General features: G+C 38.4%; 1 protein-coding gene across 1 annotated transcript in view; it reads left to right on the top strand.

Moving 5' to 3' along the window:
- The window catches only part of MYOM3 (myomesin 3), a 209,580-nt gene that overhangs the window by 108,529 nt on the left and 75,644 nt on the right, over positions 1-25,407 (top strand). Inside the window, exons 9-13 of the mRNA XM_053707175.1 lie at positions 4,713-4,874; positions 12,897-13,038; positions 17,292-17,491; positions 22,077-22,130; positions 22,426-22,553. Coding sequence (XP_053563150.1) covers positions 4,713-4,874; positions 12,897-13,038; positions 17,292-17,491; positions 22,077-22,130; positions 22,426-22,553 — 686 coding nt within the window. The remainder of the gene's footprint in view (positions 1-4,712; positions 4,875-12,896; positions 13,039-17,291; positions 17,492-22,076; positions 22,131-22,425; positions 22,554-25,407) is intronic.

The raw sequence follows: 25,407 nt of genomic DNA, 5'->3' as shown, positions 1-25,407 counted from the left end.
CCGCTGTTCCATAACTTGTCTGCCTGCTCTGAGGCAGCGGTCAGAATTCAACCTGATCGAATACGATCGGATTGATTGACACCCCTGCTAGCGGCCGATTGGTCGCAAATCTGCAGGGGGAGGCATTGCACCAGCAGTTTACAATAACTGCTGGTGCAATGATAAATGCTGACAGCGTATGCTGTCGGCATTTATTGATGTGCAGCAGACATGATACGCTACATCGTATCATGTCCGCTCGCACTATAATAACTATACCCCCTTAGTCTTAAATTGCCCCTGTCACAACGTTTTTAGAGTGTGTTGCAGTCATCATATTTGAAATTAGTGTATATTTTCAAAAAATACATTAAATTCACTAAGTAAAACATCAAATAATGTGTTATTAATGTGTTTTCAATATAGTACAGGGTGAATTGAATTTTCAAATGACTCTTTGTTTGATTTTTTTGCATTTTCCAAACTGTCCCAACTTTTTGGGAATTGGGGTTGTTTATATATATATATATATACTAGTCCTAAAGCCCTTGTACACGGGCCATTTTTTTGCAGTACAGCGGTCCCACCCCTTTCTCTCTCTCTATCCCCCCTCTCTTTTGCTCTCTCGTTCTCCCCTCTTTTGCTCTCTTGTTCTCCACTCTCTTTTACTCTCTCTCTCCCCCCTCTCTTTTTCTCTCTCTCTCCCCCCTCTCTTTTGCTCTTTCTCTCTCCCCCTCTCTTTTGCTCTCCCTCTCCCCCTCTCTTTTGCTCTCTCTCTTCCCCCTCTCTTTTGCTCTCTCTCTTCCCCCTCTCTTTTGCTCTCTCTCTTTTTCTCTTTTGCTCTCTTTCTTCCCCCCTCTCATTTGCTCTCTCTCCTCTCGTTTGCTCTCTCTATCCTCTCTTTTGCTGTCTCTCTCCCTCTCTTTTGCTCTCTCTCCCCCTTTCTTTTGCGCTCTCTCCCCCTCTCTTTTGCGCTCTCTCCCCCTCTCTTTTGCGCTCTCTTCCCCTCTCTTTTGCGCTCTCTCCCCCCTCTCTTTTGTGCTCTCCCCTCTCTTTTGTGCTCCCCCCTCTCTTTTGTGCTCCCCCCTCTCTTTTGTGCTCTCTCCCCCTTTCTTTTGTGCTCTCTCCCCCTCTCTTTTGTGCTCTCTCCCCCTCTCTTTTGTGCTCCCCCCTCTCTTTTGTGCTCTCTCCCCCTCTTTTGTGCTCTCTCCCCTTATCTTTTGTGCCCTCTCCCCCTCTTTTTTGTGCTCACTCCCCCTCTCTTTTGTGCTTTCTCCCCCCTCTCTTTTGTGCTCTCCCCCCCTCTTTTGTGCTCTCCCCCCCCTCTTTTGTGCTCTTTCTCCCCCTCTCTTTTGTGCTCTCTCCCCCTCTCTTTTGTGCTCTCTCCCCCCTCTCTTTTGTGCTCTCTCTCCCCTCTCTTTTGTGCTCTCTCCCCCTCTCTTTTGTGCTCTCTCCCCTTCTCTTTTGTGCTCTCTCCCCCTCTTTTTTGTGCTCTCTCCCCCTCTCTTTTGTGCTCTCTCCCCCCTCTCTTTTGTGCTCTCTCCCCCTCTCTTTTTTGCTCTCTCCCCCCTCTCTTTTGTGCTCTCTCCCCCCTCTCTTTTGTGCTCTCTCCCCTCTCTTTTGTGTTCTCTCCCCCTCTCTTTTGTGCTCTCCCCCCCTTTTTTGTGCTCTCTCTCCCCCCTCTCTTTTGTGCTCTCTCTCCCCTCTCTTTTGTGCTCTCTCCCCCCTCTCTTTTGTGCTCTCTCCCCCTCTCTTTTGTGCTCTCTCCCCCTCTCTTTTGTGCTCTCTCCCCCTCTCTTTTGTGCTCTCTCCCCCCTCTCTTTTGTGGTCTCTCTACCCCTCTCTTTTGGGCTCTCTCCCACTCTGTTTTGTGCTCTCTACCCCTCTGTTTTGTGCTCTCTCCCCCTCTCTTTTGTGCTCTCTCCCCCCTCTCTTTTGTGCTCTCCCCCCTCTCTTTTGTGCTCTCTCCCCTTCTCTTTTGTTCTCTCTCCCCCTCTCTTTTGTGCTCTCTCCCCCCTCTCTTTTGCGCTCTCTCCCCCTCTCTTTTGCACTCTCTCCCCCTCTCTTTTGTGCTCTCTCCCACTCTCTTTTGTGCTCTCTCCTCCCTCTCTTTTGTGCTCTCTCTCCCCTCTCTTTTGTGCTCCCTCCCCCTCTCTTTTGTGCTCCCCCCCTCTCTTTTGGCTCTCTCCCCCTCTTTTGTGCCCTCTCCCCCTCTCTTTTGCGCTCTCTCCCCCCTCTCTTTTGTGCTCTCTCCCCCTCTCTTTTGTGCTCTCTCCCCCCTCTCTTTTGTGCTCTCTCCCCCTCTCTTTTGTGCTCTCTCCCCCTGTCTTTTGTGCTCTCTCCCCCTCTGTTTTGTGCTCTCTCCCCCTCTCTTTTGTGCTCTCTCCCCCCTCTCTTTTGTGCTCTCCCCCCCTCTCTTTTGTGCTCTCTCCCCTTCTCTTTTGTGCTCTCTCCCCCTCTCTTTTGTGCTCTCTCCCCCCTCTCTTTTGCGCTCTCTCCCCCTCTCTTTTGCGCTCTCTCCCCCTCTCTTTTGTGCTCTCTCCCACTCTCTTTTGTGCTCTCTCCTCCCTCTCTTTTGTGCTCTCTCTCCTCTCTCTTTTGTGCTCCCTCCCCCTCTCTTTTGTGCTCCCCCCCTCTCTTTTGGCTCTCTCCCCCTCTTTTGTACCCTCTCCCCCTCTCTTTTGCGCTCTCTCCCCCCTCTCTTTTGTGCTCTCTCCCCCCTCTCTTTTGTGCATCTGGCCACGCCAGCGTCAAGTCCGTCCCCGCCCACATCACGCCCAGGCCCTGCCCATGTCACACCCGCCCGGTCACGCCCACGTCACAAGTTTGACTACATTTAAGAATAAAGTGCATATACATTTTAGTCACTTGGTCAAAAATTGCACATGTCAAGGGGGGGGGGGCTGATCAATAGTTAAGTAAGGGGCCCCAAAATTTCTATTGGCAGCCATGGAAATGAGGATAAACATTGGTTGGAAAAAAAGAAGAGTGAATGATAAGAAGTTAGAGAAACAGGTCGTGTGGGCATTCGGACGCTTCATCAGCAAATACAGAAGAAGGCGGCTGTTTGCGGCGTTCAACTCCTTTTGGAGCAGGATCTCTTCTGGTGAAAGTGCAACACACTATGACCTGTGCAAATCCAGATATTATTGTGTTACACTTTCATAAGAATAAAGAGCCGAATCCTGCGAGCAGCCGCCTTCTTCCGCATTATTGCACTAACGAAGTATCTAATTGCCCATACCCAGACATAGGAGCAGTAAAGCCTATGGGGTAGATTTATCAAATGTTGGATGGACCTGATCCGTTGTAGCAGATCATGTCCATCCGACATCGCTAAATGCAGACAGCATACGCTGTCAGCATTTAACATTGCACAAGCATTTCTGGTGAAATGCTTGTGCAATGCCGCCCCCTGCACATTTGCGGTCAAATGGCCGCTAGCAAGGGGTGTCAATCATCCCGATCATATCTGATCTGGATGATGGCAGTCCGCCACCTCGAAGGTAGATTGCCACATCCCCTGCTTAATAAATCTACCCCTTAATATTTTTAAAACAAATTAACATCTTGTTTGCTGCATTGTTTTACAATAGCCAACTCTACCCACCACTTACTTTATATGGAGGAACCAATCATGCCATGAATCTGCAGATGGCAATTATAGCCACTGTCTTTATATTAGCATGAAATGCATTGTTTTGCAGTTGTTGTCTGCTAAATTGAGGAAAGTGTATGTAGCAGGGTTAGCCTTGAGAAGTTCACAGGGTGCATTTCCAGTTTTGGGATTACAAAATCTACATATTTTAGAGCTAAATTACATTAAGAGTGGACAAAATAAATAATGAATGTATATTGCAAAGTTGTGCTTACTAAACATTTTGGGCTAGTTTGGAGCGCTAATTTATCGTGCACCTGTAAATGGGCAAATTTAGCCGTTTATGGGCATGCGCGATAAATAACTAGCCATTACAATTGGATGGTTATTGCTACAGCAAGCTTGTCGCAGTAGCAATTAGCATTCTGAAAATTAACCAGAGGTAATTTCTTAAATGTGCTGTGGGGTATTAGATAAAAAAATGGCACAGAAGAGGGCCTTTACATTGTGGTCTATGAGAACTGTGCATTCGCTGTAACTATATATGTATATGCTTATATACTGTACATATATATTAATGGGTTTATATGTGTATATATACATATTAACCCATAAATATATATGTATATACACATATTAACCCATAAATATATATGTATATAATCATATACATATATATTTGCATTTTCTGCCCATCGCTGCGTGACTTAAACCCTTTGATGGGCTAGTTCTCATGCCGTGTCTAACGGCGCGAGAACGAGGCTCCCATTGGAGCCTATAGAAGTGCACTCTTGTGAGAGCAATGCACCTCATTGCACCTAACCTGTGATACCAGCGCACATTAGCGAAAGAGATATTTTGCGCTCCACTTATAATCTGGCCGTTTATATTGAAAGACAAAGAAGAAAAATAACACAAGTTTTGCTGAAAATGAATTTTCAGAAAATAGAGGAAATCGTGAGAAGCAGTTTTGGAATTAAAATTGAGGGGGTAAGGTCACTGATAGACATAGAGTAAAGTAGATATAGGGCTATTAATAGTAATATTCATTATTAAAATGAGGAGAATTTGATGACTTTACTAGAAACATTGGAAATAACTATAGTCTATATTTATTGAATTTATTATAACACAGGGGCACTGCAGAAGGAATCAACACGCAAGAATATAAATTGCGCAGGGTATGACGTGTCTCTAAGTGCATCTCCTGCTTATAAAGAAGATGAAGGGTTCTATACAGTCTGTGTTCCGTCATCGTCTGGGAACAAGGAACAAAGTGCATATGTGTTTGTTAAAGGTACGTTTCAATTCCCTGTTAATTCCAAAGCGTAAATTCAGTACAGCTGAGTGTATAATTAGCTTTGTCTTGTTCAGGTGTTAATACGTTTGTATTAAAGCACTGGCTGATGGCATCTTGTATGTAATGCTACAGAGTGTTTTTTTTCTAGAGGCGCTAGTAGCATGACCGGCACACACATACTTGCCGTAGATCTAAGCTATTTGCATATTAGAGAGTTCCTAAAAATCTTATTTGCTTTAATAAAATACCCTATTGCATGCTGGTTCACAGATATGTGCAAGCTATATATGTATTTATTTTACTAATCAGGTTCTATAGAACGATGCAGATAGACTGAAACTGATAAATATGTAGCAATGCTAATCCTATACACACACACAAAAACTGAAAAATGAAACAAAGAGTCAGCAAAATCAAAATTAAACTTTCATGATTCAGATAGAGCATGCAATTTTAAACACATTTCAATTGTACTTCTATCATTTAATGTGGTGTGTTCTCTTGGAATCTTTTATTGAAAAGCATACCTAGGTAGGCTAAGGAGCAGCAATGCACTACTGGGAGCTAGCTACTGATTGGTGACTGTACATATACACCTTGTCATTGGCTCACCAGATTTGGTCAGCTAGTTCCCAGAAGTGCATTGCTACTCCTTCAACAAAGGATACCAAAATAATTAAGACATTTTGATAAGAGAAGTAAAATGGAAAACTGATTATATAAAAATGTGCATCATGTCCCTTTAATCTCTGCACCTACCGGTGATAAATTACTAAACTTAAATGAAGAAATAATTGGAAAGAACAGGAAGTGTACACAGTGCTATTGGTTCCTTCATTTATAGCAAATAAGCATAATGTTCTTTTGTCATTCAGTAGAGAAATGTAAACACCATACAGTGAATAAATAAGATATGTTTGCTGTTGATAGGGAGGGTGTCAAGCAAACAGAATTCTAATGTAAAGCCAACAAGGGTGAATCAGAAAATAAATGACCCCATACTAAAAAATGAATCTGTGTCTCTGTACAAATAGAAACAAAAATACCATGGAATTATGTTTTTTTGTATAGGAGGACCTACTTGTGTTTGATATCCAGTATGGCATGTAAACAAGGATATATAATCTCATTTATGAATGCTATATGAGTGATCCAAAAAGTCTAAATTACAGAATTAACATCTGAATAATAATGAGTGACTGCAATGTTACCTAAGTAATTTTCGGCTAGATTACGAGTTGTGCATTAAGGTAAAAAAGCAGCGTTAACAGGTCCTAACGCTGCTTTTTTACTACCGCTGCTATTACGAGTCTTGCAGGTTTAGGGGCCCGCACACTTTTTTGGCCTTACCGCAAACCGACTTACGTAAACTTTGTAAACCCTTTTTTCTATGGGACTTCCATAGCGCTGGTATTAAGAGTCTTTCCTGGGAGGCCAAAAAGGGAACGGTACACCCTCTACCTCCAAGATCCGTAACGCATTTTAAAGTCAGTAGTTATGAGTTTTACACTACAACGCCGTATCATAAAACTCATAACTAAAGTGCTAAAAAGTACACTAACACACATAAACTACCTATTAACCCCTAAACCGAGACCCTCCTGCATCGCAAACACTAAAATTAAATTATTAACCCCTAATCTGCCGCTCCGGACATCGCCGCCACTAGAATAAACATATTAACCTCTAAACTGCCGCACTCCGCCTCGCAAACACTAGTTAAATATTATTAACCCCTAATCTGCCACCCCTAACATCGCCGCCACCTACATTATACTTATTAACCCCTAATCTGCCGTCCCCAACGTCGACGCCACTATATTAAATTTATTATCCCCTAAACCTATACAATAATACCTAACACTACACTACAATTGAATAAATTCCCTAAATTAAATACAATTTAATAAATTAAATTAGTTAATTCACAAAAAAAAAAACCCCACTAAATTACAGAAAATAAAACTTCAATCCTGATTGGAACAGACAATAGAATGCCAGCTCAATCCTATTGTCTGTTTGCATTAGCCAATAGGATTTTTTCTACCTTAATTCCGATTGGCTGATAGAATTCTATCAGCCAATCGGAATCTAAGGGACGCCATCTTGGATGACGTCACTTAAAGAGATATTCATTACAAAGAATTGTTTGAAGAGGATGCTCCGCGTCGGATGTCTTGAAGATGGACCCGCTCTGTGCCAGAAGGATGAAGATAGAAGATGCCATCTGGATGAAGACTTCTGCCCATCTGGAGGACCATTTCTGCCCGTCTGAAGGACCACTTCTGCCCGTCTGGAGGACCACTTCTGCCCGTCTGGAGGACCACTTCTGCCGGCTTCGTTGAGGACATCTTGCCGCTTGGATGAAGACTTCTCCCGGTAAGTGAATCTTCGGGGGTTAGCGTAAGGATTTGTTTAAGGGTGTATTGGGTGGATTTATTTTTTAGATTATGGACTTTAGGCCGCAATAGAGCTAAATGCCCTTTTAAGGGCAATGCCCATCCAAATGCCCTTTTCAGTGCAATGGAGAGCTTAGGTTTTTTTAGTTAGTATTTTATTTGGGGGATTGGCTGTGTGGGTGGTGGGTTTTACTGTTGGGGGGTTGTTTGTATTTTTTTACAGGGAAAAGAGCTGATATCTTTGGGGCAATGCCCTGCAAAAGGCCCTTTTAAGGGCTATTGGTAGTTTAGTTTCGGCTAGGGTTTTTTTTTTATTTTGGGTGGGCTTCTTTTATTTTGATAGGGCTATTAGATTAGGTATAATTAGTTTAAATATCTGTAATTTGTTTTTTATTTTCTGTAATTTAGTGGGGGGGTTTTGTGATTTAGCTAATTTAATTTAAATTATTTAATTGTATTTAATTTAGGTAATTTATTTAATTGTAGTGTAGTGTTAGGTGTTATTGTAACATAGGTTAGGTTTTATTTTACAGGTAAATTTGTATTTATTTTAGCTAGGTAGTTATTAAATAATTAATAACTATTTAATAACTATTCTACCTAGTTAAAATAAATACAAACTTGCCTATAAAATAAAAAGAAACCCTAAGCTAGCTACAATGTAACTATTAGTTATATTGTAGCTAGCTTAGGGTTTATTTTATAGGTAAGTATTTAGTTTTAAATAGGAATAATGTAGTTAATAATAGTAATTTTATTTAGATTTATTTAAATTATATTTCAATTAGGGGGTGTTAGGGTTAGACTTAAGTTTAGGGGTTAATAACTTTAATATAGTGGCAGCAACATTGGGGGGCAGCAAATTTGGGGTTAATAAGTGTAGGTAGGTTGCGGCGATATTGAGGGCGGGAGATTAGGGGTTAATAAATTTAATGTAGGTGGTGGCGATGTTGGGGTAGCAGATTAGGGGTTCATAAGTATAATGTAGGTGGCAGCGATGTCCGGAGCGGCAGATTAGGGGTTAATAAGTATAATGTAGATGTTGGTGATGTCGGGTGCGGCAGATTAGGGGTTAATAAGTGTAAGATTAGGGGTGTTTAGACTCAGGGTTCATGTTAGGGTGTTAGGTGTAAACATAAAATGTGTTTCCCCATAGGAATCAATGGGGCTGCGTTATTGAGCTTTACGCTGCTTTATTGCAGGTGTTAGACTTTTTTTCAGCCGGCTCTCCCCATTGATGTCTATGGGGAAATCGCAAGAGCACGTACAACCAGCTCACCGTTGACTTAAGTGCGGTAAGGAGCACAATTTTGCTCTACGCTAACTTCTTGCCTTTTAACTCCAGGTTTATAAAAACCTGTAATACCAGCGCTGCAGGTAAGTGAGACAAAACTGCTCGTTAGCACCTAACGCAAAACTCGTAATCTGGCCGATTGTTTGTTAAAGCCAAATTAAGAGCAAATTTGACAAATTACCTTTTTAGCAAGAGGCATTTAAAGTATGCAATATTAAAGTGACAGTAAAGGCAAAAATGTAACTTAAAGGGACTGTATAGAGCATGACATTTTAAACAACTTTCCTCTTAGTTCTCTTGGTATCCTTGGTTAAAGAGTAATCCTAGGTGAGCTCAGGAGCGTGCATGTTTCACTAGCCATCTGGGAGGCAGCAATGTTTGCCGCATTGTCTATAGTAATGTTATATATAGTTACAAACGCTGCTGGCATAGACTGCTATAGACATGTGCTCCTGAGCTTCTATCAGCCTACCTAGCTTTATTCTTCATCAAAGAAAGGAGTACAAAGCAAATTATATAATAGAAGTAAATTGGAAAACTGTTTTAAACCACATGCTCTATCTGGATCATGAGAGTTTCATTTTGATTTTACTGTCCCTTTAACTTAGTATACTCAGAATTGTACATGAAAACAGAGAAATAAAGTTTTGTGTTTATACCTGGTTTGGTGGGGTTACTGATAATTATACACAATGTGCATGTCGTTGTGGCTACTACCTAATTATATGAGCAGGTACAATGCTATTGCCTCCAGCAAAAAAACTCTCACCTGCAGACCTTGGGTATAACTGTAGCAGTAAACCAAAGATTATTATTTGCATTATATTGCATATATTTTATGAAAACTGACATATTCTGCAGCACAGGCTACAGGCATAAAAGCAAATATTGCTTCCGACTAATTTGTACATTAAAGGAAAAAAGGTCTGATCAAGACAAGCAGCACCAATTATGTATTTTTCTGTAATGCTTTATTACCAGATACCTATTTCTGATTATTTTTAGGAAGAGAAGGAGTTAATAGTGAAAGGCAAATAGTTATTGATGATCTGCCATAGTCTGTATGTATCTCCAGGTCTGCAATAACTTTTACTCATATGACCCCACAACCTGATGGTTCATGCCCTAACATCCAACCCTCTTATCACTTGTAACAGAGAGTGACAGGTCATTGCACAGAGAATTTGTGTGTCTGAGTACTCAAGGACATGACACAAAAGCGCAGCACAAATCAGCGTTTTCTATCAGTTATTCACCGCAGATTGACACATAGAATTGGCATCAGATTAAAGTTAATTGTCAAAGTCTGCCAAATAACGTTTAATGTTTATTTCACACACTTTTAATTCTCCAATTATATTATTAAAGAGACACAATGCTCAAAAATGTTCTTTATTCAAAATGTATTACAGTGTTTTGTTTTTGAAAAATGGATATTCCTGTGAGGAATAAAAAAAAAAATTCTGACTGTGTCACCCAAAGAGCTAAATATTATTTGCACTTCAGGTTAGCCTCAATTTAAATAATACATTGTTTATTAAATCTTGAGTCCCTTTAATATAGTTACATATGAGAATAATGACTCAATTCCATCAAGTTAAACCTTTCACACATGCAGGTAACTACTAATTATCTAAAAGAAGGCAAAAAAAAATAATAATGAATGAAGCTTTTTCCAGCTTTGCCTCAAAGGGTAAAAAAATTCCTTCTTGACTACAAAGTGGCAATAAGATTTTTCCTAGGATCAACAAACTACTATATTGTCAATGCTAACTGTGATATCCTTGTATGTGATACTTTACAACAAAAAAAAACATCTAGACATTTTTTTAAAGCATCCAATAAATTTCCTAAAAAAAAAAGGTATTTGACACAAAGGAAGTCTGGAACTCACAGTACACAGCTAAGATTAAAACACAGAAGTGGACTGTGCTCTCAAACTGGACCAGGTACACATCATATTAATATTATTATTATCATTTATTTGAATAGCGCCGCAAAATTCTGTAGCAAATGACCCTCAATAGCACTAACAGGCAGCAGCACAGTCCCCAGAGCCCCAGGCAGTTAACCCCAGATAAGTTAGGGTACAAATCCCATAGGACAAATTACAAAACAAATTAACACAACACACAAAGGAAGTCTGGCACTCACTTGCAAGCACACAACTAAGATTAAAAGCAAAATGGGAAGAGTTAGTTAATGCATCTGGCCAAATGGGTCAAGTCTAGAGACCACGTCAAGGTCTCTCCAATCCTGGGTCCCTAATACAGCCACACAATGCATTCTCAATCAAACAAATTGGGGACCACCCACAGACTTATGTAATCTCCCTAGACACATAGAAAATATGGAAGTGGACTACACTCTCAAACTGGACCAGGTACACATCCAATGACCCTGCAAAATTCACAGCCCTGGGTGCTTAATAGCTCTCAAAGGTAGCTGCACAGTCTCCAGAGCCCCATGCAGTTAACCCCAGACAAGTCTGGGTACAAAGCCCATAGGGAAAATTACAAAACAAATTAACACAACACACAGAGAAAGTCTAGCACTCACTTGCAGGTACACAGCTAAGATTAAAAGCAAAAATGTAAGAGTTAGTTACCGCATCTGGCCAACTGCCTGGGACTTTGGGGACTGTGCAGATATCTGTGAGGGCTATTTAGCATTCAGGGCTGTGCACTTTGCAGGGCCATAGGATGTGTATATGAGGGTCTATGAGTAAGGCATAGCCGAAACGCGTAAGACCTAGTCTCTTCACCCTATGTTTTATTTGATGCTTCTGTTTAAATAAACTGAGCTCTAATTTCACCTCTTATTCATCCGTGCCTGCATTTCTGAAGTTGTTGGCCATAGGATATGTACCCGGTCCAGTTTGAGATTGCAGTCCCCTTCCGTGTTTTATATATATATATATATATATATATATATATATATAAAATAATAATTTGAAAGAGAGCTAAAGAAAATCAGCGCTAAGTGTAATGCCCCCAGACCAATATTAAAGCTACTAGAAAATGAACCGGCTGCCTAATACCTGAAATATGGAAAAAATGAAAGGTCCCCACCTAACAATTTCCTATTTCAAATTTGTTAAAAAAATATGAGTGAGAAGGATGGTATCAGAGCGCACTGTTCAGGTGAAGGATTACAGATATGTATCAATATATTTGACAGAGGATGTATAATATCAATTACCACCACATATTACAGTAGTGATATCTCATATATTTATAACCACAAAATTAGTTGACCTAAATTTCTAGATAACTTTTGTCAACATAAAACATGAAATAATATAATAATATACATGCATACCCAAATATTCACTATTTAGATGAAAGTTTTTCCAATTCTTTAAATTCTTTATAAAACATTCCCCAAAAAGAGTTGTTCTTCCCCCCTTAGTTATACAAAAGAGAGTTTGATGATATTGTCTGTTTTCAGATTGGTTTGTAAATAAGTTAGTCCCCAATTTGTACAATGTATGATCTTGTTCTTAAAGGGACAGTAAACCTTAAAAATAATGTTATATAATTCTGCACATAGTGCAGAATTATATAACATTATTTTTAAGGTTTACTGTCCCTTTAATCTTATTCTTAAAATAGCCACATATTAGAAGTAAGTGCCTACTTACTAGAAGTTACCTCAATCCTATGAGGTAAGTGAATGCGTCCCTTTAAGGAAAAAAACGTCCCACAGCAATTCAGAAAACCGCTTCTATGCCTCCTCAGTGTGGTAGAAGTATTTTCTTCATTCACAGATTAGTATAACGTTCTCCTCTCACCTCCACGAAAACTTCTTGAAACTGCCACGTTGAGGGTTGGGAATCGGATAATAGCAGCGAGCTTCCGTCCAGCTTCTTTATTGAGGACATATTTATCTATGTAATAAATAAAAATATAGGATATTCAATGACAAAAATATGTTATTGCTAGAGTTTGCTATCACTAAAATGTGAAAATGCAGGCAAATTCCTGGTTTCATCTCTTTTTGGAAAATTGAACACTTTGAAATAATAAGAATCTTATGATGTTAAATGAAAAGTTCATCAAGGGTGAATGATTTTCTTGTGCTACTTGCATACTTCTTATCATGTGCAGTTGAAAATAATAATTCTCAGATTGTTATTTGACATTGAGATAAATCCAGGAATTAATCAAATCGGGTAGTTTTAATTTATGGGGAAGATAATCTGTAATGGTATTTGTTGGTAAACAATAACTTGAATTTTAACTAATGCATAAACCTTATGTCATAGTTTGTAAAAAAAAAAAAGCTGAAAGTAAATGATTTATATAATTTCTTATGTCACAAAAGATGCAGATCCAGAAAAACGAGGGGCCCCTGGGGCTCCTCTCTGTGTACAGTGTCATGATGTTCAGAAAGACAGCTTGCTTGTGTCCTGGACCCCTCCTAGTGATGACAGAGGGGATCATGTGAGTGGATATTATGTTGAAAGGTGAGCAAAGGTTTTCTTTATATTATTATCAATATTCAATTACAACATTAACATTCTGAAGGTTATTTAAAAGCAGTAATGTTGCCTGCACTAGTTATGGGTACATGGAAGTAATGTGTTAACTTTAGAAAACAAAGGATTTTCCAGCAGAAATAGAACATTATTGTTTTACATGATACATGCGCTAATTTACTTTAGCAAAGACTCCACCATCTGCCTCAGGCTGTGTATGTTTCTTTTCCTGCAGCTCTACACATACAACCAATCAGCGGTTGCAGAGATTAGCAGGTGCATCTAATTGCGATTAGGAAGCAAAGGAGACACTAGAAGATAGATATAACGTTTTAAAAAAATTACAGTAACATACATTTAAAGAGACAGTCAATTCAAAATTAAACTTTCATGATTCATATAGGAAATGCAATTTTAAACAACTTTCCAATTTACTTTTATCATCAAATTTGCTTTGTTCTCTTCATATTCTTTGTTGAAAGCTAAACCTAGGTAGGCTCATATGTTAATTTAATCTTATCTCAATGCATTTTGACAGTTTTTCTCATTTTCATTAAACATTTACATTCATTTTCGTTAAAATAAGTAAGTGTTTTGAAGCTACAGGTGAAAGGTTCTCTGGAGAGCGCGCTAACCCAATTCTCTTCTTGCCAGAGAACACCTGGCTCAATGTTCTTGGTTCTTAGGACCTGCACTAACTTTAGTGCTGGTCCTAGGAGCCGAGCGCACTAGGGCCTCTAGTTATCAAAGTCTGGCGGACCTGATCCGACAGTGCGGATCAGGTCCGCCAGACTTCGCTGAATACGGCGAGCAATACGCTCACCGTATTCAGCATTGCACCAGCAGCTCACAAGAGCTGCTGGTGCAATGTCGCCCCCTGCGTACTCGATCGGGTTGATTTCCGGCGATGTCTGTCCGCCTGCTCAGAGCAGGCGGACAGGTTATGGAGCAGCGGTCTTTGTGACCGCTGCTTCATGACTGCTGTTTCTGGCGAGTCATCAGACTCGCCAGAAACACGGGCCATCAAGCTCCATACGGAGCTTGATACATATGCCCCTAAGCCTCCTGTTAGCGCAGCAGGGGGTCTGGGAAGAAGAGGACTCGGATAGCTCTCTCTCCAGCGTATTAAGGTAAGAATTGAACACTTAAAAAAAAAGGAAACAAATGAATACGGACAAATTTCGTTTTAGTTGGTGCATTCATTTGGATTTTTGTTTTTGTTTACAAAAACGAAAATACAATTTTTGTGGCGAATGTACATTCATCCAAAAACTAATGCACATGCCTACCAGAGAGCACTAGTTCATGTGTGCCATACAGATAACATTGTGCTCACTCCTGTGGAGTTAGTTATGAGTCAGCACTGAATAGATAAAATGCAAGTCTGTCAAAAGAATAATAATAAGGCAGGGAGTCTGCAGAGGCTTAGATACAAGGTAATCTCAGAGGTAAAAGTGTAATAATATAACAGTGTTAGTTATGCAAACTAGGTAATAGGTAATAAAGGGATTATCTATCTTTTTTAAAAATACAAATTCTGGTGTAGACAGTCCCTTTAAACTTTATTTACAAAGACAGATCTGAGGCAATGGGCTCCATGTTCTAAGCTGTCTGCGAGGTCTTTGTGACTATTTCCGTCTAAATTTCTGCGTGCGGATGAATAACCGTATGTACTATGCCACGAATCCATTAAAAACCTTACATTTACAAATGTCGAGCGAACTTGTCCGCAACTCTTGAATTACAGTCTTTTTTGTAGCTATAAAATACTCACTCGACATAAATCTCGCACAAAACAGTAATTACTAAACTATCTATTTATACGCTCGTGAATTTTTCCGCACCTACCTCGTGAAAAATCCCTCGCCAGCTAATAGGTGGTGATCACCATAATAAACAATAGGGTCTATAACATATACGCCTACAACTGATTTAAAAGAGGGACAATACAATTGAATCGTTACTCACTTTTGATCCTGCTAGCCATGGAGATACTTCTTCAACTGTATATTATTCGTCTGATGCAAATCAGGGGTAGAAGGCAAATTCGTCAACCTGATGCCATACCGAATGTGGTTAGAAGAAGGAGATTACGAGTACAGCGGGTATTCCTTCCTCAGGTTCCTTTAGATGCCCTTTCCGATAGAGAGGTTATTCAAAGGTTCCGTCTGGATCGACATTCAATATTAACTTTATATGCTAAAATAGCACATTTTCTAGAGCCTGTGACGGCTCGTTCAAGGGCCATTCCCAGAATACTCAAGTCTCTTGATGCCTTGCACTGTTTTGCCACAGGATCATTTCAGGCAGTGTCCAGCGTCATCATTGGTTTCAGTCAGTCTGCCTTTTCGCGTCATCTATCCATCTATCCAAATATACTTCTATTAACTAATTTGATTGTTTCTTTAGATACCCTTTCTTTAATAAATAACAATTCACATGGGTGAGCCAATCAGACGAGGCATCTATGTTCAAGCAGCTAGTAAGCATTTCTAGATATGCTTTACAGCAAAGGATATCAAGAGAATGAAGTAAATTAGATAACAATAGTTATTTTGAAAGCTATACAAAAATCTAGCAGTAATAGGCCTACATTTTACATAATCAAAATTGTCGCCAATAAAAATTGATTTGACAAAATATCTTTAAATAATAAATATTTTGATAAACCGACTCTACTGGATAATTACAATATGATCATCATTCAATTTAAATACTAGTAATTAAAAGGACATGACACCCACATTTTTTCTTTCATGATTTAGAAAGAGAATGCAATTTTAAACATCTTTCTAATTTACTTATATTATCTAATTTGTTTTATTCTCTTGATATTCTTTGCTGAAAAGCATATCTAGATATGCTCAGCAGCTGCTGATTGGTTGCTGCACATAGAAGCCTTGTGTGATTGGCTCACCATTTGCATTGCTTTTTCTTCAACTAAGGATATCTAAAAAATGAAGCAAAATAAATAATATAATTAAATTGTAATGTTGTTTAAATTTCTATTCTCTATCTGAATCATGAAAGAAAGATTTTGGGTTTAGTGGCCCTTTAATTAGAGTTATGTTTTACCTCTTAGGTCGCTATCACAATCATCTGTGATCCCAACGATTAAATAACATAAGTTATTTAGAAAGCTATACAAAAATCGAGCAGTAATAGGCCTAGATTTAATATACCGTAATCAAAATTGTATGCAATAAAAATTGATTTGACAAAATCGAGCAGACACGTTGTCGGCGAGAAAATTGATGCTTTAGTACATGGAGCCCAATATGTCTACATTCAAAAAAGAGCCTGCAATGTAAATCTTGTGTTTACATAGAAGTACCTATCAGGGAAATATCTAATTTGCATATGTTACCCAGAATTCTCTGGTGCAATGTTTACAGACCACTTCTGTTGGAAGGCAAGCAGGGATAGATGTGCCAATTGGCTAAACAATAATTGTTGGGGTTCTTAGTTTTATGAAAGAGAGGATTTTTATCTCACAGTTTTACCTCCATCATAACTTAAAGGGATGTGCAACCCCAAAAATGATAGAGGGGTCGATTTATTTAGCAGCAGATGCTGCATCAACGCCCCATTGTTTCTGGTCCGCTAGAAACGGAAGTTAAGAAGCAGTGGTTGGGATAATTGACGGCTCCTGCTAGCGGCCGATAGACCGCCAGTGAGCAGGGTACGGCATTGCACAAGCATTTCACCAGAAATGCTTGTGCAATGTTAATTGACAACAGCGAATCATGTCTGCTCGCCGCTTGTTAAATTTACCCCAGAGTGTACAATTTTAAACAACTTTACAATTATACTAATGTTACTTCATTTGCTTTGTTCTTTGATAGCCTTTGTTGAAAAGCACACCTAGCTGGGCTTATGAGTAGCATTGTGCTATTGGGAGCTAGCTGCTCATTAGTAACTGCACATATATGCCTGTTGTCATTGGCTCACCCAGTGTGTTCAACTACCTTCCAGTGGTGCATTGCTGCTCCTTCAACAAAGAATACCACGAAAATTATGCAAATTTTCATAATACAGGTAAATTGCAAAGTTTTTTTAAAATTGTATGCTCTAAGTGAATCATGAAAGAAAAATGTGGGGTTGCATGTCCCTTTAAAGTACTTCTTATAATGCTTATGCATCTATAAATAGATTCAAATATGTACGGAACGTCTAAATACATTCAATTTAATTGCTTATTTCCCGTTAACTTAAACAAAATCATGTGGTTCTTTACATAGGTGTGATGTCTCCTCAAATCAGTGGATAAAGTGCAATGAGCACCCTACAAAAATCTGTCGGTTTCCTGTATCTGGTCTGACTGAAGGGAAAACCTATCAGTTCAGGGTGAAAGCTGTCAACCAGTCTGGCATTAGTCTCCCATCTAAAGCCAGTAAGCCTGTGACCATGAAAAACCCTGATGAAAAGCAAAGAAATATAGGTTTGTATTGATAAAAATTGTGATCTCCTATTTAAAACAACAGTCATTGAGTTGTATTATGTTTATTTAATGCAATAGGGGTATTGCATATCAGTTCATATGTTTGTTCTTCTACAACCTCTGTAGAAGGTTGTAGGTACATTTTCATCTAACAAGTCCTTTCCTTGGTCTTACAGGTCTTCATTTTCCACTTTACTTAGTTCTCTTGTCAGCCTTATCAAATATGTATCTGAACTCTTAGAATAACGTGGTACAGAAAATAACCAACATAGAGATTACAATGATCATCTAAAATAAGACATTGATGATCAAATAAAGACAAAACACAAAACGTAATATTATGGGGCCGGTTCATCAAGCCCAGTATGCATTTAAATGCATCTGTTTCCGCGCTAGCCTTCAGGCTCGCCAGAAACAGGAGTTAAGAATCAGCAGTCTTAAAGGGACAGTCTAGTCAAAATTGAACTTTCATGATTCAGATAGGGCATGCAATTTTAAACAACGTTCCAATTTACTTCTATTATTTAATTTGCTCAATTGTTTAGATATCCTTTGTTGAAGAAATAGCAATGCACATGTGTGAGCCAATCACACAAGGCCTCTATGTGCAGCAACCAATCCGCAGCTACTGAGCATATCTAGATATGCTTTTAAGCAAGTGATATCAAGAGAATGAAGCAAATTAGATAATAGAAGCAAATTAGAAAATTGTTTAAAATGACATGCTCTTTCTAAATCACGAAAGAAAAAAATTGGGTCTCATTTCCCTTTAAGACCGCTTCTCCTTAACTAGTCCGCCACCTCTGAGGCGGCAGAGAGCAATCAGCCCAATCAGATACGATCGGGTTGATTGACACCCCCTGTTAATGGCCGCAAATGTGCAGGGGGCGGCATTGCACAAGCATTTCACTGCTTGTGCAATGATAAATGCCGACAGCGTATGCTGTCGGCATTTATCGATGTGCAGCGGAAATGATCCACTACAGCGGATCATGTCCATCCGCACAATAATTCAGACCCTTAGACTTTACAGTAAAATGCAGTTGTTTTAACTTGCAACTTGAAAGTAAAAATGTGATCTTTTTTAAACTGCGTATTCTATCTGAATCTGAACATTTAATTTTGACTTTCATGTTCCTTTAAAGGGATACTAAACCCATTTTTTTTTCTTTCATGATTCAGATACAGTATGCAATTTTAAGCAAATTTCTATTTTACTCCTATTATTAAATTTTCTTTGTTCTCTTGCTATCTTTAATTAAAAAAAGCAGGAATTATTTATAAAATATTTTACCAGGAATGATACATTGAGATTTCTCTCGTTTTCAAGTATGTCCTGGGTCCACAAAACATTGCATTGATACAATAGGGTTCAATAAAATACAAAAACAATATTAATACATAATATATGCAAAATGTAACATAGAACAGGTAGGAAATAATATAATCAACCATGATAGGTTCATTCTGTTTTGAGATATGTAGAGAGGGATCTCTTATGCAAGGCCTCTGGAAACAAAAAAACAGATAAAAGTGAACTTGGTGAGCATACGCAGGTGTACTTTTCATTCCAATACCAAATACAAACTTTACAATACAATGTTTGTTTTTCATTACTAGATCGAGTTTTATCAGCTTTGAGTGCCATGCTGATTGTATATATCTAAATCAAGTTTAGTACCTTTCTGTACTGACCAGATCACAACTAACCAGCCATACTGCTCAAGATTAAATATCAGACTAGTTGGTATATATATATATATATATATATGTTCCCCAAAGGCTGCTCTGATCTCTTCTCTGGCTCATTTCATCACCCCCTAAGTATTAATATAGGTCATACGACGCTGATTACTGGACCCTGTGATCCAACAGGTGAGCATTTATAGGCACTAATTTCATCCGCTTGATCATTTACTCATTTGGGATATTTGCATTTCTCTGTATCCTTTCCAACATATGCACATGAGGAACGTCTTCTGCAAGCGCTATTAGAACAAACCCTTTTCCCTATATATATATATATATATATATATATATATATATATATATATATATATATATATATATATGTGGATATTTAACATTAAAGAGAGTTTCATGGTTTCTAAACAGGGAATGAAGAAGTTTGAGAATATATTTTTTGTTTGTTTATGGATTAATCTCTGTTTGGGATTGTTTGGTAACACATTTCATCTGTGTTTATGTTTCATCTGTGTTTATGTTGAGTGACTTCATTATAAAATGGAAAACTGCAGAGAAAATTGCTAAGCATTCAGCTAGCACAGGGCATGAAGAGCCTTCCTGTTTGACTTTACTTCATAGGTTCAAGTGTGCCATAAGGCAGTTCTGAAAAAGAAATCTAGGGAAATTAAACTAAAATTGTTTGCTCTTATTCACACATGAAAAAACAATGACATTTCTGGTTTTTAGCTATGTCTTAATGGAACATTAAACTCTAAATGTAATTCCTCATTGAGGACCAGATTACGAGTGGTTCGCTAACGTTTGCTCACAAGCAATAAGGCGTTTATTGTGGGTGTGTTTTCTCGTTATGTTTACCACTGGTATTACGAGATGAAAGTAAATGGCAATCGTGATCCATTATAGAATGATTACCGTGTCCTCAGAGCTTTGGTTAACTGGCTTCACTAAAAAGTGTCACAAAACACTTAAAAAATATACTTCAAAGTACAGTTACACTCATAACACCATCTAATAAAAATTATTCTAAAAAAAAATTGCACATAAAAGTTATAAAGGGGTCGATTTATGAAGCAGCGAATACTGCTTCCGACCCACTCCAATTCAGGTCCGCCTGAAACAGAAGTTAAGAAGCAGCGGTCATAAAACCCCTGCTTTTTAACTCGTCTGCCACCTTTGAGGCGGCGGACAGCAATCAGCCCGATCGGATACGATCGGGTTGATTGATACCCCCTGCTAGCGGCCGATTGGCCGCAAATGTGCAGGGGCAGCATTGCACAATCATTTCACTAGTGTATGCTGTCGGCAGTCGGCATTTATCAATGTGCGGCGGACATTAGTAAATCGGCCCCAAAGGCTCAAAGATATGAGATCTCAGGTGTTAGAAAGAAAAAAAAGGCACCTCCACCTCCCCGCAGATTTTAGAGTTAAACTATAAGTTGTTGATGCAGTAGTATATGACCCCCTAAGATTGCACTCCATCTACCCAGGTGCCTCCCGGCTATGTTGGAGGGGCTGTGGGGAAGATGGTTCCTTGATTCATATTTGGTGGCTGTGCCCCAAGATCACCCCTCTATGGCATTCCATCGAATAGAATCTCACAGGACCAGATCTTATCGCCTGAATGGGCATTACTTAATGATCTTCCCAAAATAAAATGCAGATTACACCTTATTCTCATACAAATAGGTTTAAACGTAGCTAAATCTCTGATAGCTAGACATTGGAAATCCCCCTGATCCCACCATATACTCTATGGTTAGACAGAGTTACCGAACTTTTAGGTCTTGTAGAACATAGCCATATGAAAAACAACTCATCTATTAATTTTTTAGATATTAGATTCTTATGGGAAGAGACGACCACGACTTGTACAAGCAAGTTGGAGCTTGTCTAACGAAGCATGAGTGAACAGGTTTATTGTTGGCTCTTTGTTCCTCTAATGTTTGTTTTACAAAAAATTAATTATATCTACCATAAAGATAGTAAAGTAATGATGAGCAACACAAGTCTGCTTAGATCAATCCGTGTACATTCCTGTGTCTTCAATAATTGATGTTGTATTTTTGTGATCGCTGTATGTATACTTTCCTCAATAAATAAATAAAAAAAAGGCACCAAAGGGCTTTAATATAGAGATACATACATCTCTAAAGTATGTGTAATATGTATATATATATATATATATATATATATATATATATAGATATAGATATATGCCTATATATGTTTACATATTTATTTACTGTATGTGTTTATATTTGTATATATGTATTTACAGACATATAAACACATAAATACATATGTACACAAAGCTTACTTCTAGCGCAGTTAACACTCAAGCGGGAGTGTTAAATAGTGCTCCACTTGTAATCTAGCCCTAAAATATATATATATATATATATATATATATATATATATATATATATATATAATCTTTGCTATGCACTCAATTTATTATGCCTGCATTTTCTGCTCTGAAACTTGTAACTTGTTTATTGACATGACCTCAGTGAGACAAACAGTATATCAGTATTCATACGCCTGACCTAACAAAATTATATGCAGCCAGTGATTGTATTTATATTTGTCCATAACTATCCACAGTGCAGGAATCAAGAGGCTTTACAATGTATATACTGTATCACTGTACTGCAACGTATACTAACAAAATAGATATTTAAATGTTTTTAAAAGATTTAAATTGTTTGCAGATCTTTTTCAATGTTGGTCTAGAGTTAGACTATGTACTCTACCCTTCTCTCTCCCCCCAAAAAACGTAATTTTCTTGCAGTGTAAAGCAGATGAAACTAGAAATATCTGAGATTTTGTGCCATTTAATTACTTGTGATAACCTTGACTGTTCTTTTTTTATCACAAGTAATACCATATGATGAAGGAAAGAAGATTATTGTTTCTAAAGACGACCTTGAGGGTGAGTCTCTCCTGCAGGTTAATATCTCATTGGTACATTATGTGGTAGAGAATTAAAACATGGCACATGAGGCAAATGAATAAATTCCACACAGGATATTACACTTAATAGTCCCCCTATTTTAATCCCTAAACAACCATAATTAAATATTTCTATTATTGACAGTAATTTACTTTATCTTAATAGCTGTATGAGGACGTTTAGGGCCCAACTTTATCACTTATTTGAAAGAAGCAGACTGATATATAGTGCAGAACACACTTTAAATACTATTACTTTTCTCTCATTAATAAAGAAGAAATTACCTTGCCGTTACCACCAACCAACGTCCATGCTGGTGAAATTAGTGAGGACTACTTTGTACTTTGCTGGAATGAGCCAGATCCTCGTGGGAAAGAACCTTTGACTTACTATATAGAACAGGTAAGGACAACGTGGGTATGACAGAGACCATGACAGAGACCACACACATTATTACAGGTACAAAACCCTTTACAAAAAGTGCTTGGTTTTGCACAATTATCCCTCGAATCCACCTGGATCACATTCAATAAATCCACTTTTTACATGCTCTGGATAATATCCTCTGCGCTGTGTAATAAATGTAATAACCCCTAGTGTCACCTCACTACACACTTGTACACTATTCACCTTTACCAACAATCCCAGGTAAATATTGTATGGGCTCAGTTCTTTACCAGAGAGAGAGCTTTAATTAGAATCTGCCCAAATTACAGAAAGGTTACAGAGACAGCTACATAAAGAGGTTTTCAGTCCTACTCCCAAACACACAATGTATCCTATCTAACAGTTATTACAGGGTGGGTGTCTCTGTGTGTGTGTGTGTGCACTTACCAAAGCCCTTTCTTCCTATCTAGATTGACTTTGCGGTTGCATGTGTTTGTGTATGTGAGTGCATGTGTGTTTTGAGTGTCAGTGTGTGTGTGTGTGTGTATACCTACCAAACTTCCATCCCAACTGCCCCCTATCCCTCTCAGCTGTCCTGCTTATATCCTGAGATCTTTCTTGGAAAGGGTGAAGTACTTTGCATATGTAAAGACCTTGGCTTCTAGTTATCAAGCTCCGTAAGGAGCTTGATGGCCTCTGTTTCTGGCGAGTCTTCAGACTCACCAGAAACAGCAGTTATGAAGCAGCGGTCACAAACACCGCTGCTCCATAACCTGTCCGCCTGCTCTGAGCAGGCGGACAGTCATCGCCGGAAATCAACCCGATCGAGTACGATCGGGTTGATTGACACCCCCCTGCTGGCGGCCTATTGGCCGCGAATCTGTAGGGGGCGGCATTGCACCAGCAGCTCCATCTTGACTGGTATATACATCTTTATACCAACACACTCCCCTACAGATCGCTTACTAAGGTAAAGTTAATAATTACTGCCCTTTCCCCTCGTTAATTCATTTTATTTTGGAGGCCTAAATTTGGATAATCTAATAAACATGTTTACTATGCCACCTCTCATAGTACAAGACACATTATTATTGTTTACTGACCCCCTAAGAGCATTCACAGACCTAGTATTAATCCACTGCAAATCTGCAGTTAGTATGTGAATGAACTGTCCCATCAGATCAGTTTGACTAGAGTGAAAAATTTCACTCATCCCACATTAAACATAATTTGTAACAAGCCATCTATATCAAGTTGGGGTATCCTATATAATCTCTATTTTAGATTCATTAACCCAAACTGGATCCTCACATTTGTATCAGTATCCAGTTCCCTTTTAATATTTATCTCTAAATTGAGCCCTTGTATTGTATCCTAGAATAAGTACCTTATCCTAATATATATATATATATATATATATATATATATATATATATATATATAAACAGCATGAGGCAGGTGCACTCTCACGAACAGTACTCCAAGTCCCAGGGTGCTAGAGTATGCAAGGATATATAGAAATAGAAAACAGCACTCTCTGGACTTAACAGCAAGTAATCAATTTATTAGGTAACATTTCGGGGAATGCTCCCCTTCCCCTACACAAGTGAGACAAACCTTTATACACACATAAACCCCTCCCCCAGTGCAAAAAAACGCCAAATATTGTTGCCAAGGCAACCAACTTGTAACAATTTAAAGCAAGCAATTAGTAACAATTTCATTGAAACATCAATGGATGGATAGATCTACTAGCATAAGTGAGTCACCGTCCTATAATGCACCAGGGGGACAGTGTGGTTCCAGTTCAAGCAGTCCAGGCGGCACCCTCTCTTCCTTAATGTCCTCACAAGAAGCAATGCCAATCAATCCCCATATTAAGGCCTCTGGGGTGTACAGTGTCCAATTTGTATATCCATTTTGCCTCCTTCTGAAGCAGTAGTGTATCCCGATCACCTTCTTCCTCTTTGATACATGCCCCGGGTCTAGCGCGGTGCCCACTGTTATTTGAACTTGTAGCAAATCTGATGACACGAAGGTTTTTACAGTAATACATGTATTTATTGAGTCATATATATTTTTTATAATGTGATGGTTTTATGTCTTGTGTTAACTGCATCACTAGGAGTGCATTTTAGTTAATTTAACCTTTGATCTACCAGACGCTTGCAGGGGCCTATAATGGTTCAAATCCTGATTGTCCTTTTGTTATATCATCTTGTGGCTTACATAATAACACCCCAGGGGCCAGTTCAGCATATGTCTATGGTATTTAGACAATATGTGTTTCCATTTGCATATGGTAATTTACCTATTGATGTTTCAATGAAATTGTTACTAATTGCTTGCTTTATTTTGTTACAAGTTAGTTGCCTTGGCAACAACGTTTGGCGTTTTTTTGCACTGGGGGAAGGGTTTATGTGTGTATAAAGGTTTGTCTCACTTGTGTATTGTTGGTCTGATGAAGGGGAGCATTCCCCGAAACGTTACCTAATAAATTGATTATTTGCTGTTAAGTCCAGAGAGTGCTGTTTTATATATATATATATATATATATATATATATATATATATATATATACAGTATACATATATATATATATATATATATATATATATACCAGAAAAGCTTTGGATTTTGGAATAGTTTAGGTTTCGAAATATTTGTATATTTACATCTGTAAAATAGGGCAGTTTGGAGAGGGGATGGAACCAAGTGTAAACAGCAATATCTTTTGTTATTTAGGTAATATTTACATATCATGATAACGGTTATACACGTAACCTAAAAGTAGTTTTATATAATTTGTAATATGTTTATATACATAGTACCACATGAAATATAGAACAGTACTGTTATCAGAAAGGCA

The sequence above is a fragment of the Bombina bombina genome, chromosome 3 (assembly GCF_027579735.1).
Source record: "Bombina bombina isolate aBomBom1 chromosome 3, aBomBom1.pri, whole genome shotgun sequence".
Taxonomy (NCBI): domain Eukaryota; kingdom Metazoa; phylum Chordata; class Amphibia; order Anura; family Bombinatoridae; genus Bombina; species Bombina bombina.
The sequence above is the reverse complement of the archived record's forward strand: the minus strand, read 5'-3'. Positions and strand labels throughout refer to the sequence as shown.